Source organism: Neolamprologus multifasciatus, chromosome 1 (assembly GCF_963576455.1).
Source record: "Neolamprologus multifasciatus chromosome 1, fNeoMul1.2, whole genome shotgun sequence".
Lineage (NCBI taxonomy): Eukaryota > Metazoa > Chordata > Actinopteri > Cichliformes > Cichlidae > Neolamprologus > Neolamprologus multifasciatus.
The window spans coordinates 37,318,757-37,339,011 of record NC_140439.1 but is presented as its reverse complement, the minus strand read 5'-3'; the positions used below and the strand labels follow the sequence as shown (position 1 = coordinate 37,339,011).

General features: G+C 46.7%; 1 protein-coding gene and 2 long non-coding RNA genes across 4 annotated transcripts in view; 2 read left to right on the top strand and 1 right to left on the bottom strand.

Annotated features, from left to right (window-relative positions):
- The window catches only part of LOC146526206 (uncharacterized), a 372,953-nt gene that overhangs the window by 13,977 nt on the left and 338,721 nt on the right, over positions 1–20,255 (bottom strand). The window lies entirely within an intron of this gene.
- Positions 1–20,255, top strand: part of plekhg4 (pleckstrin homology domain containing, family G (with RhoGef domain) member 4) — an 82,921-nt gene that overhangs the window by 59,627 nt on the left and 3,039 nt on the right. The window contains exons 4-22 of one of the 2 annotated variants that reach the window (XM_085183669.1): positions 1,316–1,483; positions 1,673–1,796; positions 1,873–1,966; positions 3,951–4,037; positions 4,125–4,241; positions 4,783–4,881; positions 5,852–6,139; positions 7,040–7,162; positions 7,302–7,493; positions 14,537–15,462; positions 16,518–16,767; positions 16,857–16,946; positions 17,038–17,262; positions 18,859–19,029; positions 19,113–19,293; positions 19,375–19,491; positions 19,583–19,724; positions 19,803–19,903; positions 20,000–20,186. In XM_085183669.1, the coding sequence (XP_085039795.1) occupies positions 1,316–1,483; positions 1,673–1,796; positions 1,873–1,966; positions 3,951–4,037; positions 4,125–4,241; positions 4,783–4,881; positions 5,852–6,139; positions 7,040–7,162; positions 7,302–7,493; positions 14,537–15,462; positions 16,518–16,767; positions 16,857–16,946; positions 17,038–17,262; positions 18,859–19,029; positions 19,113–19,293; positions 19,375–19,491; positions 19,583–19,724; positions 19,803–19,903; positions 20,000–20,186 (3,682 nt within the window). The remainder of the gene's footprint in view (positions 1–1,315; positions 1,484–1,672; positions 1,797–1,872; positions 1,967–3,950; positions 4,038–4,124; positions 4,242–4,782; positions 4,882–5,851; positions 6,140–7,039; positions 7,163–7,301; positions 7,494–14,536; positions 15,463–16,517; positions 16,768–16,856; positions 16,947–17,037; positions 17,263–18,858; positions 19,030–19,112; positions 19,294–19,374; positions 19,492–19,582; positions 19,725–19,802; positions 19,904–19,999; positions 20,187–20,255) is intronic. The other variant, XM_085183744.1, reaches the window with a different exon arrangement.
- On the top strand, positions 7,500–10,399 carry LOC146526227 (uncharacterized). Its single transcript, XR_014869343.1, has 2 exons — positions 7,500–8,188; positions 8,223–10,399. It is a non-coding gene; the product is annotated as an uncharacterized LOC146526227 (long non-coding RNA).

Sequence of the window (20,255 nt, the reverse complement as noted above, 5' to 3'; positions counted from 1 at the left end):
GCTTTTGAACTAAAAAACAACTCTGTGCATCGTAATGTAAACAAATCACCCAGAATACCTAAAACAGTAAGAGGTCAGTTTCTGCTGCCCTGAGCGCTGCCTTATAGGCTCCAACACTTGACAGTAACATACTGAGTAACGATGCACAGGTGATATATTTGTTTACTGAACAAAATCACGGAAGCCTGGATAGATCGACAGAGGAAGCATAACCACAGGAACTGCTGAGATCCTCTGTCTTCATGTTAGGTTTGGTGAGAGCGCGTGTCGGGGAGTCTACATCGTCTGTGTATCAGCACGTAACTTTTTTGTTCTATAGATTTATTTTGTTTTGTAATTGAATTTGGTCAATTTGGTTAGTTCAGACATGAACATGATGAAAACTTTTTTTGTTTTGTTTTGTTTAGTAGCTGCATGATTTATTTGCTTAACATATTGTACTTTTAATACTTGTACACAAGGTTTCTGCTTTTCATTATAGCGCCCCCTGTGGGTTATACCCCACAGCACAGGGGTTGTTTCCCACCTGCGACTGACTTGCACTTTGTGAAACCCTGATGAAGCCTTGGACTCTGAGAATTAACTGAAAACATTCTCTCTTTATTTAAAATCAAAATTATATCATCCAGTGGGACCTAATAGATGGCTTTAAAAAAAGTGTAAAATTATGAATTACTTTATTGGTCAATAAAATCCCCTGCTGTTCCTGTTGCAGTGACGCCAGCGATAGTCTATGAAAGATGAAGGTTTTTCTAGTTTTGTGGATTTAGAAAATCTACAGGTGAAGCCTCCACGCCTTTTCATTAGTGTGGAAACACTGAGATCTGCTGCTGGAGTTTGTTGTTTATATTAAGATGTTACAGACTGTTTATCATCTGCTTTTCTTCGAGTTCACTAAATGAGAAAAATGATTTTCAAAAAGAGATGATACCTTCTGTTAAATGTTAAAGGAGTGAGGTGAGGGGTGTACGTCACTTCAGTTTCAGCTTATTTACAACATCTTGATGTCCTCAGACGTGGAGACCTTGACAGTGAGGACACTTTTGTCTGGTTCTTAGCTGTTTTGCCATTTTGAGGTTAACGGTTAAAGTTCTTCATTAACTACATTAATTGCAGCCCTGAAATTTAGCAGACATGACCCGGCGGAGCTGAATTTTTTGCATGTGTGAGAGAACAGCAGGTACCCCAGCAGCACAGTATTTCTAGCTGTGAGAACATGTCCATTATCTGTGTCATACATGTAAACTGGGCCTCACAGGCCTGCTGTGTCAGTACACTGTGACTAACACAGGTTCATTTCGGCATCTCTTCACAGGCCTCTGCAGTGAGCTGCGTCCTGCCCAGTCAGAGGTTGCTCTGGCTGCTGGTTCGACTCCGACAGAGCAACCAGCAGCTGTTCCAAGGGTAGTCCAGCCTGTCACCCAGTCCTCCCAGTCCAGACTGTACAGCATGCTGCTGAGGTCTGGAGCTGTTTGTCTGCCTGGTGAGAAAACACAAACGTCATGTACCAACTAGTTTCAGGCCTCAGACTCAGACCCGACTAGACTAAGATCAGGGCAGTCAGAAGCTCCAGCCTGAGGTCTATAAAGTTGGGCAGGTGGAGCAGAGACTGAACTTCAGAGTTGGAGTCACTGTTTCTGTGTGTAAATGAAGTTGCTGCATCTTCCTGCAGGAACCAGAGACAAAGGTGGGCGAGCGCTGCTTACCGTCTCCACCACGAGCCCCGTGTGGTCCCACCTGGACTGTGACAGCACTGAGCTGCCCCGCCTCCTCCTTTACTACACCTCCACCCTCAGGTACACTCCTCTGTTACTGTTGTTACTCAGGTCTCCGTGCTGTCCACCCTCTGATATCACTTCTTTCATGGAACAGGAAGGAGGTGCTAGCGTCGGGGCTGACGGTGTTGGTGGATGCCCGTGGAGCTGCTCCCTCTCCCGCCCTGTACTCCGCCCTCAGGTCGCTGCAGGTGAGTTGGTTACGATTGAGCTACCTGGAGACAGGAGCTCTGTGCTGTGGAGCTGCAGACTGAGCGCGTGCGAGAAAAGGTGGCTTTACTAATCCTGGAGTCTCTCTCACGTTTCAGCCCCTCAGAGTCGTTTTATTCTCCAGAAGTCATTTAGAGAAACATGCACTCATGAGAGACAGCATCTCAGCTCCTATTAAAACACTGATGCAGCTGCTCCTGATGAGGAATACATGCAGAACGGGAATAGTGGAGAAACATTTTCAGAGCAGAATGTCGTCCTTCTTATCTCTGATCGACCATGAATCTGAGAAAGTTTTTTACATTTTCAATCCTGATTTCTTGTTTCTGTTTAAAGTATCAAAGTTGAAGCTGTAGGTTTCTGTGCAGCCACAGTGTTTTAGTTTCTGGTCAAAACAGCTGTTAAAACAGGAAATGGATTATGGATCCTTACTCTCCTCCCCTCTGGCATCCAGGTCTGAACATCGTCAGTGACCTTCAGGAACGAGGGGACAGTCAGTTAGTTTAAAACAACAACTTTATCTCCACCTCACTGGAAAACGTAGGAAGAGAGAAGTGTGGTTACAGAGGCCAACTGAGCTCCTTAACCCTTTAAAGCCGGTCAGAGCAGCACGCTCCGTTTTGCGTAACTATTTTTAAATCCTGGTAGCTCTGCAACCACGTAAGCTAGCGCAATAATTTTTTTTGCATATGAAACCGGAGGAGTTGTACTTACATCTTATGCCATCAGCTTGTCCTCGGTCACAGTTTCCTTCCACATATAACTTTGCAAAAACTGCATAAAAAGCACTTGCAGCAACAAAAACATAATATTCCAGAAACAAGCTTTGCCGATCCGATCAGCTGTTCGTAACACTTCCTATCTTGGAATAGACGTCAGCGCAAACTATCGCATGTCCGCCATGACCTGCCCGAAACCGGAAGTGATGTCATTTTCGCGGAAATGTAGTTTTTTACCATCAGGGCCTCATGAGCCTATACTGGTGTTTTTAAAAGTTATCTTTGACTTTCTGACTTTCTGTGTGGTTTCTGGGATGCTTAGGACTCATATTGCACTGCTGGAAATAGTTTATTTTGATGCACATGCTGCTTTTTTGCAAATTTGCATTATAATATTTATTTTCGTTTTTCCTGCAGTGTATAAAAATTGGTGTATTTCAAAAATAAAACTATGAAGACACTCAAAATAAATTTCCTGTGGTGGGAAACTATTTTGTGCAACTTTTTTGTATTTACAGTTTTGAGGGATAAGCCTCTTAAATTTCTCTAACTACAAATATATGTTAAAAAACAAAAACGATTTTCAATTTTTTTGTAGTTTATTGCACTTTTTTGCAATTTATGTAACTACTATGCACTTAATGCAGACATATTATTAAAATTTAGGCTGTAATGGTTGTATTGATGTATAGCAACTTGAAATGCTCCCAAAAATGGCTCCACAGCATGTAAACATATAATATAAGCTCTGGCGGACTTGGTTCTATGGTAGGTCTTAAAGGGTTAATGATGTGCTCTGATTGGTCAGTGACCAACAGGGGGCGTTAGTTACAAACTGCGGTGGTTGGAGGACTGCTCTGCTGCTGCTTTTGAAATGTATCATTTATGGATTAGAAACAAGTCCCCACACGGTCTGTGGCAGCTTTGTATAGTTCCAGTCAGCTGGTTTCACTGACAGACTGAACCCAGAGAGGTCAGAGGTCGTGAGTATAACGCATCAACAACAGCACTCTTTGTCTACCAGTGCTTTTCTTTAATATGTGGCTTCAGTGACTCACAGGCTATTTCTATCTGAATTTATTAGCATTAATCAAACTTTAAATCCTGAAAGCAGAACATCTGAAAAGCTCGACCCCCAGCAGACGAACAACCTGAAAATCAACCAGACTCCATCTGCTTATTGATGGAAACTTTGTGCTGATCACCAGAGAAACTGATGTGTGTGTGTGTGTGTGTGTGTGAGCAGGAGGACACACCAGGCTCCATCCACGGTGTTTTGATCCTTGCTAACAAGGACTCGTCTCTGCGTGTGGACAAACCTGCAGCTGCACAGGTAACACTTTACACCGCAGCTGCTCACAAACACCTTTGTGTGAATGTATGTTGTGTGAAAGTGTGCGTCGATGTTTCTGTTGTGCAGGTGGAGGTGCTGAGCTCTCCGAAGTCTGTCCAGAAACACGTGGAGCTCCGACAGCTTCCCGTGGAGTTTGGAGGATCCTTCAGCTTCAGTCAGAGCAGCTGGGTCAGCTTCAGATTGGTCAGTGTAAAAGTCGCACACAGATTAAAACGAACGATCAAAAAGAAACAATAAGGCAGACGTGTAACAGTGATACACACAAACACGGCGAAGTCTGTTAGTTAGAACAACGTCAAACCTTTCTTAAGTGTTTTGATGATTTGTAGTCATCAGAAAACTGTTTCACCTACATGAGTGTGTTTGTACTGACGCGTGTTGGACAGACGTCTCACAGTATCACGACAAACCCAAATCAGTCAGCACAGGTTAATCCCTGCTCGCTGGTGCAGGTGAGGCGTGTCTGATTCTGGACTTTCACAGCTCCTCTTTGCGTTTCTGCAGCTGAAACGCTTTGAAACGTTGCATGCTTCATTAAAACATAATTGGACAGGTTGTCCCACATTCCTGGGGTGCTAATCACATGAGGTTTGTATTGTAGAGTGGAAGCTTTTATTCACCTTCCAGTTGACTATTTAAAGCTTCTTTTCTTCTTTCATAAGTGAGTTTAAGTGTGCGGCTTTAGAAACGATTCACACAATGAAAATGTGTGTTTGTCCCTCAGAGACTGGAGCAGCTGAGCCGTCAGTGTGAGGACGTCATCAGCCTGCTGCAGAAGAGCATCAACGCGCTGCAATCCACACCTTTACCGAACACTGCTGAGGTAAAAACACACACGGCAGGGAAAGAGAGTGCTAGACTGTGTCTACTCCTCACCTGTAAAAGGCTGACGGGGTACTGTGATTACCCCGCCAGCCGGGCGCGCGTGGACACCTTAGTTTGTACATGCGAGAGTGAGGCAGCAGAGGAGCTTCAAATTGATACCATAGGTGTGTCTGCTGAGGGGTAGCCAGTATTTTTACTTTAGGAACCTAAATCTGTCCAATTAACAACAAATTTCTTAGTTATATAAGAACAATCAGGGGGGAGGTTGTAGTCTTTAGGAGAGCTAAGGACTACAACTCAGTCAGTTGAACTCTGAACCATCCTCCCTGCTTGGAGTTCGAGATACAGTCGTCATTTTAAGATATCTGATTGGATGACTGAAAGACTGTCTCGTGCTCCTCTGACCAAATTCACTATTCCAGAACTTTTTCAAAACTTTTGTAAAGTTTATCATTTCCTGTTCTTATGTTATACAAATTGGGTTTAATATAAAACTGTGTATTTTCTGGAAATGAGCTCTAAAAGTTGGGCTCATTGAAAACATGAACAGTTTCAACAGGAGGCTGTTGATTAAAATCCACTCTGCGTGTTTTTATTCACTCAAACAGTTTGTACTTTTGTGTTCTGGTCTCACTGTTTTGTTTGCTTAATGTTCTTTAGTTTGTCACCATCACTCCAAAGTTGACATGTTAACTTCCGGCCTGTTTATCTGAATTATTTTTATGTACAGTGTCCAACTTTGGGAGCAGTGAGCTGTAGAGATATCTGCCTTCTTTTGAATTTACTGAAACTAAGTGGCACTCAAAGCTCAAGAAAGTAGTTCTTTTAGGATTGTTTTGAGTAACTGCGTCGTGAATCCTGGAAGTGGATTTTTTTTAATCACATGCACAGAGTCGGTGAACGACACCGTCTGCTCTCAGTTCCCACAAAGGTTCAGACACCAGCTCAAACTTCTCTGTCTTTGCCAGGATGCCGAGCTGCTGCTGTCCCGCTACAGGGCAGTGATGTGCAGCATCCTCGCAGACAGCCGATTGGTGCAGCTCCAGCAGGAGGGCGGCGCCTCGCTGGCGTGGCTGCGCAGGGAGGAGAGCAGCGTCGGAGTGGCGGCGGACCAGCGGGCGGCGGTGGAGTCGGTGTCGGCTCTGTACGAGCAGGTGGACGAGCTGCTCCACCGCCTGGTGATGCTGTCCAACTCCAAAACGCAGGAGCTGAACTTCATCGCAGACTTCAGGAACCTGGAGCAAGGTTTCAGCGAGGTCAGTCTGAGCACGCTCAGTATGCATTGTCCATACTGACATTTACATCAGCGTCGTCTTAATGTGAGGAGTTGACTTGAACCGTGACTCGAGTGACACTGAGACACTCCCACCTCCTTTGTTTCCTTGGTTACGCTCTTAGCCAGTGATCAAAGTGTGGACAGCAGCCCCCTGGTGTGCTGTGAAGGTACTGCAAGTGGGCCAAAAGAAGTAATGCACAATAAATACATTAAAAATATACTTTTCAGATGTTTTTCTTTTTTTAACCTGAACTCTGGTGTCTTGTATCTTGTCAGTAGGAGGAAAAAGGTGGTTTTAACTTAATACATTTTTTTTTGTGAAACGAGGCATGTTTGGAAATATGCGCTCTAAGCTGTAAGCAATCGAATTATTACCTGATAACATCAGATTAATATCAGATCAGTAAACATCAACAGAAAAACACCAATTATGTGTTTGGAGTTAAACTGGAACGAGTTTGTCTTCTGAAGCTTTGACAGGATGAAACACTTCCCTCCTGAGCACACTCACAAATGAATGATTAGGAAAATGAATAAACATTAGATGATCTATGGATTTCATAAATGGGTAATTCAGGTTAAAGTAGATCCATATGTGAGCGATTTGCTGCTTGCGGGTGTGGATGAAGTGTCAGACATTTGGCCCTCAGGCATAGACGCGCTGAGAGAGCTGCAGCATTGATTGGTTCTCGTTTTCCTTTCTTTTCTTTTTTGTTTTTCTGTCATTCTTTGACTTTGTAACCATAAAAAAAGGGACATGCCTCGCATCTCACCTGGCAGGGTGGGAGGTTTGATCCTCTGGATCACATGTTAATGTGAAGTTTACCTTACAGTCTATGTGCTTGTCATTCGTGTGTGTGTGTGTGTGTGTGTGTGTCAGGTGAAGACGTGGCTACAGGAGGTTGGTGAAGTTCGTCTAAAGAGTCTGGAAGAGCCGGCAGACTCTCTGGTGCTTCTGAATGAAAAACAGCAGGACTACAAGGACTTCTGCACAACGGCATACGTACGACACACACACACACACACACACACACACACACACACACACACACACACACACTCTCACTCGTTCAAACATGTCTTTTAGCCCATACTGAGGACTGGTCCCCACAGAGGATGAGGTCTGTTTCTTCTGTGTGCAGGACCAGTGTAAACGAGGGAAGGAGCTGCTGTCTCGGCTGGAGCGCCGGGACGACGTGCCGTCCGCTGACCTCCACATTTACGAGGACAAAGTTCACTCCTTCTGGGCTCAGCTGCAGGATTTCACTCAGCGGGTCAGCAGCACCGGGCAGAACATCGAGCGGGCCGTCCGACTCTACGGCTTCTTAGATCAGGTACAGTCACTGAGGTTTTTAATGGCAGTTTGAGCCTCACAGTCATCTAAATGTGTAAATCTATATTTAATCTGGTGCTTTCTGAGATTAGTTAAAGTGAATCTCAGTGTTGTGAACAGTACTTACTGCTCTTTCTGATTATAGCTCCAGCTGTGCTCTGATTTTTCCTGTTTTACTGTCTCTCGGTTTAAACCATCTGAGAAGCCTGTCAGCTCTGTCCGAGCAGCTTCGAATCCATCTTCAGAAATCTAATTTTAGCTGCATGTAAAACAGCTGAATGTGGATCGGAGCAGCTGGTTCGTCGTGTCTCTCCTCCTCCTCCTCATATCGTCTCCCTGCAGTGAAACTGACAGCTTGTATTGAGGCCAGGAGGATGAAGAGGGGGAGAGAGAGTGTCAATATTGCTTTGTGTACTGGACTCTTTGTAAAGGGGTGTGAGGGGGGCGATGGTCTTTGTCCACATGACTCTGTCTTGTAGGTTTGTTTGTGTGTTTTTATGTCATGCTGATATTTTTATAATGTGCAGATTCTTGAAGTTCAGGCATGAAACAGTTGAAGTTGTCCCTCAGACGTCCTGTAAAAACAAAAGCACCGACCACTAAAGTTTCTTCGACCGTTGTTCACATCATAACCGAGAGCGACACGGTGTGAACTCCGGCGCACTTTCGGTTTTCTTTCAGAAAAGATTTAGACTCGTGTTATATTAGGACGTACACAGCGCAGCATGAGGACAGGGGCGTAGATCGACAGCTTTGCTTTTACCCTCTTCTCCACAACAGATGGGTACAGCGTCCACATCACTACAGACACCACCCCAATCTAGTGTGTCAGTCTCTCACTCGTGAACAAGACCCTGAGATACTTAAACTCCTCCACGTGGGGCAGCAACTTATTCTGGACTCCAGCCCTGACAAGTCCTGTGACAACTGAAAAATCAAGAATCCAGTTGATCTGACCGACACATTTTTACTCGGAGAGAAACAGCCTCTCTGTTGAAATGCAACATAGAAATAGAAGATTTCTATTTGGGGAAAACAAAAATTGAAATTGCGATGACAAGAAGATTATTTTTCATTGTGTGGAAGTCTTTTCAAGCCTCACTTCCTGTCTGCTCTGTGGGTGAAAGCATCAGCCTGTGGGGATCCGATCCGCCGCTCACTCAGTGGTGGGCTCGGCCGGTCGGCAGGCACGTGTTTCAGACCGATGTTTAAACTTTCACCAGTGAAGTTTGTTCGGATGCTTTAGTCACGCCACCAAATTCTGCACAACACCAACCACAGAGTGCTGAAGTTTCCTCTCTGATACACTAAGCAGGCAGTGCTGAGCTGACACAGACTCACAGGAATGAAGCATGCACACGTGTGTGTGTGTGTGTGTGTGTGTGTGTGTGTGTGTGTGTGTGTGTGTGTGTGTGTGTGTGTGTAGTCCAGGTATCACTCCGGTGCCAAGTTTTCTTTCCATCCCCCTTTCATTCCTTTCACCACAAAGTCTTTGTCGCCGTGGTGATGCCCCCCTCCTCTCCTCCTGGGACCGCCCATCTGCCATTCAGCCCATTGATGAAGTGTGGGGGGGTCACTGTGTGTGTGTGTGTGGTCAGGATGCCGCTCTCTGCGCGCCTCACTCAGGCTTCAGAGCTTCAGCTGAACACACAGAGGTACGATACACACGTCTTACTGTTTTTGTTGTTGTTGTTGTTTTTAAAACACACACAGCTGAGGTTTGCTTTGGAGAAGTTTTATCAGCACGTGTGTGTGTGTGTGTGTGTGTGTGTGTGTGGCAGTTTTTCAGCCGTTTGATGTTAACTTGGCGTCACTTTGACTGCAGAGAGATCTTTGAAGCTGCTCTCGCTGCTTGTTGCTCGCTCTCCCTCTTTCTGCGTGTGTGTGTGTGTGCGTGTGTGTGTTACCAGTTTACCTGCTGCAGATGTTATCGTGTCGTTTCCAGATCACACACGTTGTCATGTTGCTGCGGCTCAGTGACGTTCCCACCCTGACTCATGTTTTTTGCATATAAAGCGACACAGGATTGCGTCTGTTTCGATGATGGTGTGTCGGAGGTAATTTTGCTTGTCATGTGTTTTGGGGACGGAGACACCAGCTAGCAAGCTGCAGGAAAGGAAAGGAAATGGGTATCAGCAAATATAAAACTGTCCGTCTGCTCCATTTCACAGCAGTCACAGCGGCAGCATCATTCCTTTTTCCGCTTTGTCGTGTCCACATTGTTCACAGCTGAGTGGCAGGAAAAAACTCCAACAGCTGGCAGAGCGCTCTGTGCTCATAGGTGGACGATAAAGGGAGCAATGTCAGGCTACAGGTTTACTCTGCTGTACCTGCACACACTGTCATTTCATTTCAAGTAAAGAAACTTTAACCTTCCAGTCAGTAAACCAGCTGCTCCACCACAGCTATCAGAGCTCAGTCTCCAAAATCAGTTTGGTTCAGACCAAGTTTTCTCTTCAGACGGGATGAGCAGCATTTGGAGAAAACTTTTGTTTTTTTTCTTGTATTTACTTATTTTTAAATATTTTTGGTAAAATCACTTAATCGTGATTAGATATTGGGGAGAAATAATGAATTCTATCATTTTGATCCATTTCCAGTTCACCCGTTACTTCTTTAAGAATCTTTAAGAATAACAGCTTTAAGCACAGCAGCGAGGTTTGTCCAGGCGCTAGCAGCTCCACGTGGGCTCGTTTTCAGAATAGTTTCACCACGTTGCCTAGTTTCTTCTCGGACGGCGATACACTGGTCATGTGTCAGCTCATTTATTTAATATGCACCACTCGAACACAGTATTGGGTTCATCCTGAACCTTGTCGGTACCTGCTGTGATCCAAACTGTCGACACCACCTCGGATCAGTTCCCTTCTGTCAGCTATGACATGCTAGCATGTAGATGTGATTTTATATTGAAAGGAAGGAGATCAGTTTCCTCTGATCTGGACAGGATCTGTTTCTGTTTTTAAGTTTTCCGTTTTGCACCGAAAACGATGTGTGACAGTTTGTCAGGTAGTGTCTGAATTCTTGAATATTGTGAGCTCACAGTGACCTTTGACCATGAAAATCTTACCCTCCATCTTCGAGTCCAAGTAATTTTTTTTGCCGTGTTTAAGTATCTCAAGAATGGGACAAATGGACACCTGAAAACACGACACCTCTGGGCTCAGCTGTTTCTGACGTCGGGGCATAAAAACACTGGTATTGGAGGATTCTGCCTCGTTTGACATTTCTTCCTTTTATATGAAGACTTCAGAATAAAAGCACAGAATGTAGAAACAAAGTGAAACAAAAGACTTCTTTCACATCAACAAGAGTTTGAAGACAAAACGCTCTCCTCCAGGAACCGCAGAACCGTTTGAAGGTTCACCACTGCTCCTCTGAAGGAGGAGCAAAGGAGCCCTACCCCCTCCTTTTATATGGTTTGGAGGGTTTTGGCCTCCTCCGCCCTCCCTCTGTTTCCCCTCCTCCTCTTTGGTTGACTGGCTCCAGGCCTGGAGTCCTGCAGGGCCACTGTCCCCAAAACCACAGCCCGTGTGCTCCTGTTTATCCCTCCTCCCCCTCCTGCCTCCCCCCTCCCGCAGCGCCATAACAACCACATGTTATTTTAATTAGAGTCCTCCTCTTCTCCGCCCCACGTTTTCACTGCCTCTCTTGTTTGGAAACATCCAGAGTCGAGCTGAAACAATCGGCTGAATAATCAATTTATTGATCGACGGAAACGTAATCGGCATCTGTTCTGATCATTGATTGTCGGAGGCCTGAAAATAGATTAAAAGCAAATGTTGTCAGGTTTGTGAAGTGGTCCAGTAACGCTGGATCCAAAGCTTCCTTACTGGAAAGCGGTACATTTCTTCAGCCTTACTTTATAAATCGATGTGAACGATGCTAAAATAATGAAAGTAGAAGAAAACCAAGAACAATCTGTTCCTCATATTATTATATGAACAGTTCACAACACTTATCTGAAGGACCTTTATATTGAAGTGTAAAGATCCTAAATATTAGAGAGGCTCGTGTGATCACTGGGCTCTGTGAGCAGTACTTGGTGATGATGGTGATGGTGGGGAGGAAGAACACTCTTTTAACAGGAAGAGACCTCCAGTAGAACATGAGGGAGGGTCAGCCTTTGGTAATAATGGTACATGCACAGCAGCCCTCAACTTGGTCCAAAGAAGCTGCGCGTGTTCAAGTTTCCAACTGTTAAATTCTCCGGTCTTTAACCTGGCAGCTAATGCTAACCGTCCCAGACAGTCACCGCTAACTTTCCATTTTTGCTAAAGCATATAGTTAGGGCTGGACCAGGTGACCCTGAATCCTCCCTTAGTTATGCTGCAATAGATGTAGGCTGCCGGGGGATTCCCATGATGCATTGAGTTTTTCCTTTCCAGTCACCTTTCTCACTCACTATGTGTTAACAGACCTCTCTGCATTGAATCATATCTGTTATTAATCTCTGTCTCTCTTCCACAGCATGTCTTTATCCTGTCTTCCTTCTCTCACCCCAACCAATCACAGCAGATGGCCCCGCCCCTCCCTGAGCCTGGTTCTGCTGGAGGTTTCTTCCTGTTAAAAGGGAGTTTTTCCTTCCCACTGTCGCCAAAGTGCTGCTCATAGGGGGTCATATGATTGTTGGGTTTTTCTCTGTATCTATGAAGCGCCTTGAGGCGACTTTTGTTGTGATTTGGCGCTATAGAAATAAAATTGAATTGAAATTGAATTGAATTAAACCACAGAGTAGCTCCTGCTGTGTGCTACATGTGGAAAACATCCCAGCCTGATGCTGCTGAAATAGTCCAAAGACACACAGCATCTGGGTTCATGAAAAGCTTTTTATACAGTCAGAATATTGAGATCTACATTGGTCGTTTCCACAGTCCAACCACTGTCTGCCACAGTCTCTGCAGGTAAACTATTCATTATAAAATGGACCTCTGAAAACACCCCCAGTCCCCTCTTCCTTTAAAGTGGTCCAATCACATCTTAATAAAATGATTAAACCTGGCTGACAACTAAAATGTTCCCACAGTTGTTGTTGTAGAATCGAAGATAAAGAGTACAGTTACAATAAAAGACTGCTGTGACGATCCTCTCTCTCACACACACACACACACAGACACACACACACACCTTTGTGCATGTGGGAAGTGAGCGGCTGCAGCGATCAGGACACATCAGCAGCTAATCGGTCTGAGGAGCGCTGACCCGCTAGCCTCCTGCCACATCGATGTCCATATGGTTTCATTGTTAGCGCGTCCTGTCGGATCATATCTGTGTCACCGCCTTGGTTGTTTACGTCGACCTCATGAAGACGGGAAGCCTCGTCCTACAGTGCTTTTTTTAAATGTTCATTAGATGATTAAATCCTGCTGGCTCACTTTCAGCAGGTCTCAGATCAGTGATGGATTATTATTCGACCTTATCTAATGAAATATTAACTGACACATCCTTCTGTTTTTGGACCACTTTCTCCTCTTTGAGCCTTTGTGGGAGGACTGATTGAAGAGTTGGTGTAGGTAGAGATAGATGTTGGAGCACACCTCCACCTTCTCAGGCACGCGTGCAGCAGATGATTCTGCTGATTGTTGTGCCACAAACCTCAAAGACTCAAACCATCGGTGCTGCCGCTGTCACCAAATCAGCCGAGACTCAAGTGTCAGAGCTGCTCCTCAGCAGGCACTGAAGAGGGTGTCTGTACCCTCACAGTGAACCCTCACCCTGCTGTGCTTCCAGCGCCCTCTGCTGGCCACACCCTACCCGCCCCCCCCAAACCCAACCAGCTGTCAGTGCTGCTGAACTTTTCCTCTCCAGGCCTTGAAAAGTTTGGAATAACCTGCTCCGAACTGACATGCACATGACCTTGTGTGCGTGTGTGTCTCCTGCTGTTTTAGTGGTGAAGTAATATGTTAGCTGCATGTCAGGAGGGTAAAGACTCACTCAGTCATTCTTCAGTGGAGAAGCAGGAGGCCTCTTGTCTTTAATTTACGACACACACACACCTCCCCCTCCAGCCTTCGACAAAAAGGAGATTGGCGGTCGACTCCTTTGTGGTGCGCACACAAACACGAGCTCACACATCAAAGCTCTCTGACTACACACTTGCAGAGTGACGTCATTGTCGGTCTGTTCTTGTTGTTTGTCAGAACAGACAGAAAACGTTTCAGTGTCGGGTCCGAGTTCTGCTCGCTTTAAAGGAAAAGCTGGAGCGGCCTGGACCAGGAAACATCATCACTTTGAAAACAAACGAGGAAAACGTCGTTCTCAGATGGTTTAACAGTTTACATGTTACATCAGCTGTTTTAGTGAGAAGAGGACCTGCACCATGGCATCTTTGTGTGTGACTGTAGCAAAAAAAAAAAAAAAAGTGGGCGGGGAAAAGGTGGGTGTTCAACTTGATTGGAGAAACTTAAAATGTTCCAGCTAAAGTAACCACATCACCTCCTGCCTTTTTCTTTTTTCAGTCTTTTTGCTTTTGAATTTATTAAAATGAAGAAAAAAACATTTCTTCAGTGGGCTGCTGTCTAGGGTCAAAGGTCATGTCATCTGGACGAAATAGATCTTCTGCTCTTTGAATTTTTTAAACGATGGTATTTGAGTTTCAGATTGTTTTTCATGTTATAGTAAAACACCTCTGTGAGCGCTCGGGTGTCACAGCGTCTGTAAATGTTGATTTGAAGCGTCGAGCGAGCAGCAGCCTCTGAGAGCGTTTCCTTCATCCATCACAACCAGCTGGACACAAAGTTCCTGCTGGGCTTTAGCTCTGGTTCTGATGTTCAGTTATCATTTTGAACACTGAGTGTTTTCTATTGTCCTTAACCAACCAATGAGCACGCACTACAGCATGAATGCTGATTGGTTTTTTTTGTTTTGTTTTTTTTAGTCTTATTTAATTTCTGACCGATTTTTGATGCTGTCTGACTTTCTCCTGAGCGCCCCCTGCTGTACTTGAGCTAAACTGCAGTCATTTTCTATACAGCGGGATTAACAGGAAGTGGAATGGCGCCTTTTCATTGGCTCTCCATGTGACTCTCCCCTCTCTCTCTGCAGGCTTATGGCTGGGCGCTGCAGGGTATGCGTCACCTAGCTGGGATCAGTATGGAGGACTGCACACTGCCAGACAAATGCCAAGCTGTGATTGGCTGCCTGGAGGACTACCAGCGTCTGCACCCACCAATCCCAGACGCCTGTTTTCAGGAAATGAAGGTGGCTGCGGGTGAACTGCGGGGCGAGCGAGGCCTTCGTCAGTGGAGCTTCGCTTGGTCCAAGTGTCAAGAGACCAAGAAGATGTTTGACAGGAAGATGGAGGCAGCGCTCAAGACGCGTGACTCCGCCCACAGGCGCCGCTCTGACTCTGCCACCAGCAGGAGCTCCATCTCCTCCAGGAAGTCTCTGTCAGGACTTTGGGGGGCCCGTGACACCACCTCATCCTCCTCCCGCCTGTCAGAGGAGAAAACAAAGGCCTCCTCACCCCCTTGTGATGCCTCCTCGGTTCTTTCCATTACCTCCACCCCTGCTGCCTCCCCTCCCACCCCGCAGCACACGCCGCTCCTCCGGCGACTTTTTCGCAGCTCCTCCTCAGACGAGTCCTCAGACCGCGTGGATATCACTTCCAGCAGTCCCAGACTCCACCGCCTGGATTCTTCTCCCTGCTTCACTCCATCATCGTCTTCCTTCTCCATCTCCTCTTCCTCCTCTTCCTTCTCCTGCAGACGACAGCAGCTCAGGAAGACTCAGAGTTTCGACTGCCCCGCCACCCCGGAGACGTCGCGCTACAGCCCGTCTGCTCGCGCCCTCAGCGAGCCAGCGCGCAGAGGAAACACGGGTGTGTTCATTCGTGGTCTGGAGGTCAGCAGCACTGAGGCGGCGGACCGCACGCTCTGCCCCAGGACGCCTTCTCACAGCTGGGCAGGACAGGGGCCACATAGCCCCGGGACACCCAGCACACCCACGGGAGAACCCCGACCCAGGGGCAGGTGGGTAATCCTGGGCCCTTTCTCAATTCTCAAGTACGCGAGTCCGTACTCGCCTTCTCGGTGAGTACGCGCTCGCCGAGAACCCGAGTACGTACTCACCAAGAACGCGAGCACGGACTCGCGATTTGTACAATTGGAACACCAGCGTACTTGATGATGTCACAGGTCCGGAGTTTTTACTGCCGTCCTTAATTTAACTGAGTTATATGTTATGAAGCTTAACTTTAATCTCAGCCAAACCGGTTTACTCAGGAACAAATAAAACACTGAAATAAACCAAACATTAACATTTAGAAGTGATTGAAGTGACTTATATATCATGTTTAACCTCAGTAGTGAAATCTCTATTAATAAAAATAGTGCACATGTACATACGTGTACATACCTTAATAAAAACAAGCAGGTGAGATGTTAGAATGCTTTTATTTTTATTTTAGTGGACACTCAATACAATAGACAGCTACTGGGGTTTGTTTAACCCGAGTAGCGAAAAGACCGTGGGGGGGTTTAAAAAGTCCACTGTTCTCGCCGGCTGTAATAATCCTCGACCTCGCTGTCTGCTATGGAGCTGGCGGGTCACAGACGTCTCCGAAAACGTCGGAGCGCGTTTATATGATATCTTGATAAACTGAGCAGATATTTGAAGTTTACACAGCTACATTCTCGCTTGAAAAGAACTTAAAAGTTTATTTTGTGACCCAGGAAGAGTAATATTTAAAAGTTTTTAGCCCCGCTCGTCCGCCATTGCCGCGTTTGAGTTTTGGACGAAATGCATTCTGGGATATTTAGCTGTACCAAGTCCACACAAGTCACCACCGATGCATGCTCGATAAAACGGGCGGAGCGAGAACACATCCGGGACTTTTTCGCGTTCTCGGCTTGATGCGTACTTCGAATTGGAACAGTACTTGTGATACGTCATCAGTCGGAGACCGAGTACACGAGGACGCAAGTACGCACAAGTACGCATATTGAGAAAGGCCCCTGGTTTCTCAGACTGAATTTGTAGACTGACACTTCTCTGCTGACGTGTGTGTGTGTGTGTGTGCGTGCAGCAAGCTGCGTCACGTTGTGGAGGAGATGGTGAACACGGAGCGCGAGTACGTCCGCTCACTGCGCTACATCATACATCACTACTTCCCCGAGATGGACCGAGCAGACCTCCCGCAGGATCTCAGGGGGAAACGCACCGTCGTCTTCGGCAACCTGGAGAAACTCCTCGACTTCCACAGCCAGTTTTTCCTGAAGGAGCTGGAGGCCTGCTCGAAGCATCCGCTCAGAGTGCCGCACTGCTTCCTCAGACACGTAGGACACGCGCACACACACACACACACACACACACACACTCTTCATATGTACTCTGTGTGAATGTGTTTGTTGTTTGTGTTGAACAGCAGGAGCAGTTCGGTCTGTACGCTCTTTACAGCAAGAACAAACCCAAGTCTGACGCTCTTCTGGCGAATCACGGACACTCCTTCTTCAGAGTGAGAACTACAACCACCACCTCTGACCTTTGACCTTCATGTGACCTCATATTTGTACTTACACTAACCCCTGCCCCCCTCGCTCCTGCAGAGGAAGCAGCTGGAGCTGGGCGATAAGATGGACCTGTCCTCCTACCTGCTGAAGCCCGTTCAGAGGATGAGCAAATACGCGCTGCTCCTCACTGACCTCATGAAGGAGGTGGGCGTGGCACAAGAGGCGGAGCTTACTGCACTGCAGTCTGCCACCAATATGGTCAAGTTCCAGCTTCGCCATGGAAACGACCTGTTGGCCATGGACGCCATTCGAGACTGTGACGTAAGTGTAGCCTGATCTGAGCTCAGGTGAAACTCGTGTTCTAGACTCAGCAGAAATATTGATCTGAGGGGAAAGTCCACATCACACATGAATCACATTCAAGGAGCAGAACTTTTAGTAGTCCAACTAAAAACCAATCACACGACCGCCTTGATGGACATGATTACCACAGTAAGATGGGAGGTTTGTTTGTTGTGGGTTTCATGATAAAGACGGAGCTCAAGGTGAGACGTTTAAATTGGACCGTGTCGTTAAACACTCCCGCTTTGTGTTTTCTGCTCTTTTAAGTTAAACAGCGTAGACTGCAGCTCCCCGTGAGGCTGGTGGTAGCCTCCAAAAAGCCTGACCAGCCTTTGTGTTCAGATTACCAGACTAAGGGCTGTGTCCCATGAGCCTCAGCAGAGCCGCTTTTATGGTCTTTTACTTTCTTATAATCCTGTTTTAGCGTCATCATTCGTGCCCAAGTCTAAAACGTCTTAAATTAAGTTTCGATGGACCTTAAATGTTTTCACTGCACTGCAGCATAATGCTGCTGTTTGCCCGCATTAAACAATGAAGTTTAGGCTGTGATGAGATCATCTCGCGCATAAATAATACACAAATATCACAGGGACATATTTACTAGGGGTGCAACGATACTTGTATCGATATTGAAACGTTCGATGCAGTGCTTTCAGTTCGGTACGCATATGTATCGAACAATACAGCATTTTTAATTTATTTTATCAACTTTTCTTCTGACGATGCTGTCTGTGTTGTGGATCTGTGTTCAAATACTCCACCTAGGCTGCACTGTCGAGCGCAGATTCACTGAGCGCAGGGCAAGCTAGCAAGACAGAAGTTAAGCTCTCCTTGCAACATGGCAAATTGAACCTCCCCCACCCTCATTCAGATCTGGCGTTTGAAACTATTTTGGTTTTCATGTGACGTATGACCCTGAAGGTAAGCGCGTCATGGACTAAAGTAAAACAGTATGTCGGATGTGCCACGCAATGCTCAATTACATTGGTGGAAACTAGTGTGTTAGCACAGTTAGCTCGTTAACGGAGATTTGCCGTGTTGTGGCGTTAACGTCATTTCAGATTAACGCTGACAGCACTAGTGGGAACACAACGAATATGACTGCACATTTACTCCGACATCATCCTAGTGCAAAGACAAGTGGAAGCAGACAAAAACAACAAGCACGCATGCTACAAACTTTACCCGAGTCATTTAGACAGCCGTTAGCACATGATTCTCCTTATGGGGACCTGATATGTTTAATATGCTGCTGAGAATATAGCCCAGAAGAAGCCCAGAAGAAAATATATATTTATAATTTTAATAAATGACAAATTAAAAAAGCATGAACATTTTTTTTGTATCGAAAAAATATCGAACCGTGACACCAAAGTATCGTTGCACCCCTAATATTTAGATCTGCCGGGCTTACAGCGCACTAATGCAGATGGAAATGGAAAGTGTCCAAATGGGAGGGCACAGGTGAATCTGTACCTCATCATCTTGTGGAAAAGGTGCTGTTACTAAACTGGAACCACAGCTTACCTGTGATTACCCAATCAGCTCACATCGTTCTTCTTCTTCTGCCTGCAGGTGAACCTGAAGGAGCAGGGTCAGCTGATCCGGCAGGACGAGTTCACTGTCTGGAGCGGGAGGAGGAAATGTCAGCGTCGCATCTTCCTGTTTGAGGAGCTCGTCCTCTTCAGTAAACCTAAGAAGATGGAGGGAGGGCTGGACGTCTTCATCTACAAACACTCCTTCAAGGTAAGCTCTCCGAGAGCAGGCGAGCCCACGCCAACCGTGCGGCGAGGAACTTTCTGAGCAGAAAACGTGTGCCTGTGCTGCAGACGGCGGACGTTGGTCTGACAGAGTCGACGGGGGACAGCGGGCTGAGGTTTGAGATCTGGTTCAGGAGGAGGACATCCAAGAATCAGACCTTCATCCTTCAGGCGACAACGACGGACGCAAAACACGCCTGGACAAACGACATCGCCCGAATCCTGTGGACCCAGGCCACGAGGAACAAAGGTGCGGATGGCGGAGCGTTCAGGAGAGCGGAGAGCGTCGGTGTCGGGAGATCGACTCACCCGTTTGTCTTTCTGCCAGCAGAGATGCGTTTGAAGGAGATGGTGTCGATGGGCGTGGGCAACAAACCGTTCCTGGACATCCAGCCGAGCGACGCGGCCATCAGCGACCGAGCCGTTCACTACATGATGAAGAGCAGAGGTGCCGCCCAGACTTTACTTTTACTAGAATTCACCAATCAGCTCGTTAGTTACTGATGATCAAAAAGTAAAACGGTGATTGGGTCCTTCAGGTGCCAGAACGCGGGCGTCCATCGCCGTCTCCGTCTTCGACCATTCGAATCCTTTTAAAAGGGGAACGGTGACCTCTGACCCTGCAGCATTAGGCCCGTCTTCATCCAGCCTGCTGGGACCGCTCAATCTGCACATGTACAGGTGAGACTTACCTGTCCTGCTGTCAAAGGTCAAAGGTCCTTGTGCTGGTTTGATAACATCCTCCTCTCCCTCCTGCAGTCAGAGCATCCCCCCTCCTCCCACCGCTCAGAGCTCCTTCAGCGCTTCGTGCATCGAGGAAGACGAGCAGGAGCACGAGACCAGCAGCCAGCCCTCCATGAGTACGTCAGCACACACCTAAACTAATCTGTGCTCTTCGTCCCAAACCTCCAGCCTCTTCACTTTAACGCCTAACTGCAGTTTTTTTCTGTCTTCAGCCACTGAGAGTTCAGGTTCGTCGTCTCGCTGCCTCTCCGGCTCTACTGGCTCCGACAGCGGCTGCGTGTCCTCCCACCTCCAGGAAGCGCTGCCCGAGGAGCCCTCGCCCTCTTCCCCCAGCAAACAGCACCTCAACAGCCCGTACATTTCAGCTGTGAGTGCAGGCAGCGCCATGAAGGAGGCGGAGTTAGAGCATTTTTAAATATGTTTGTCATCTCTCCGAGCGGCTCGGTGATTCTCTGGGAATTTCTCTGA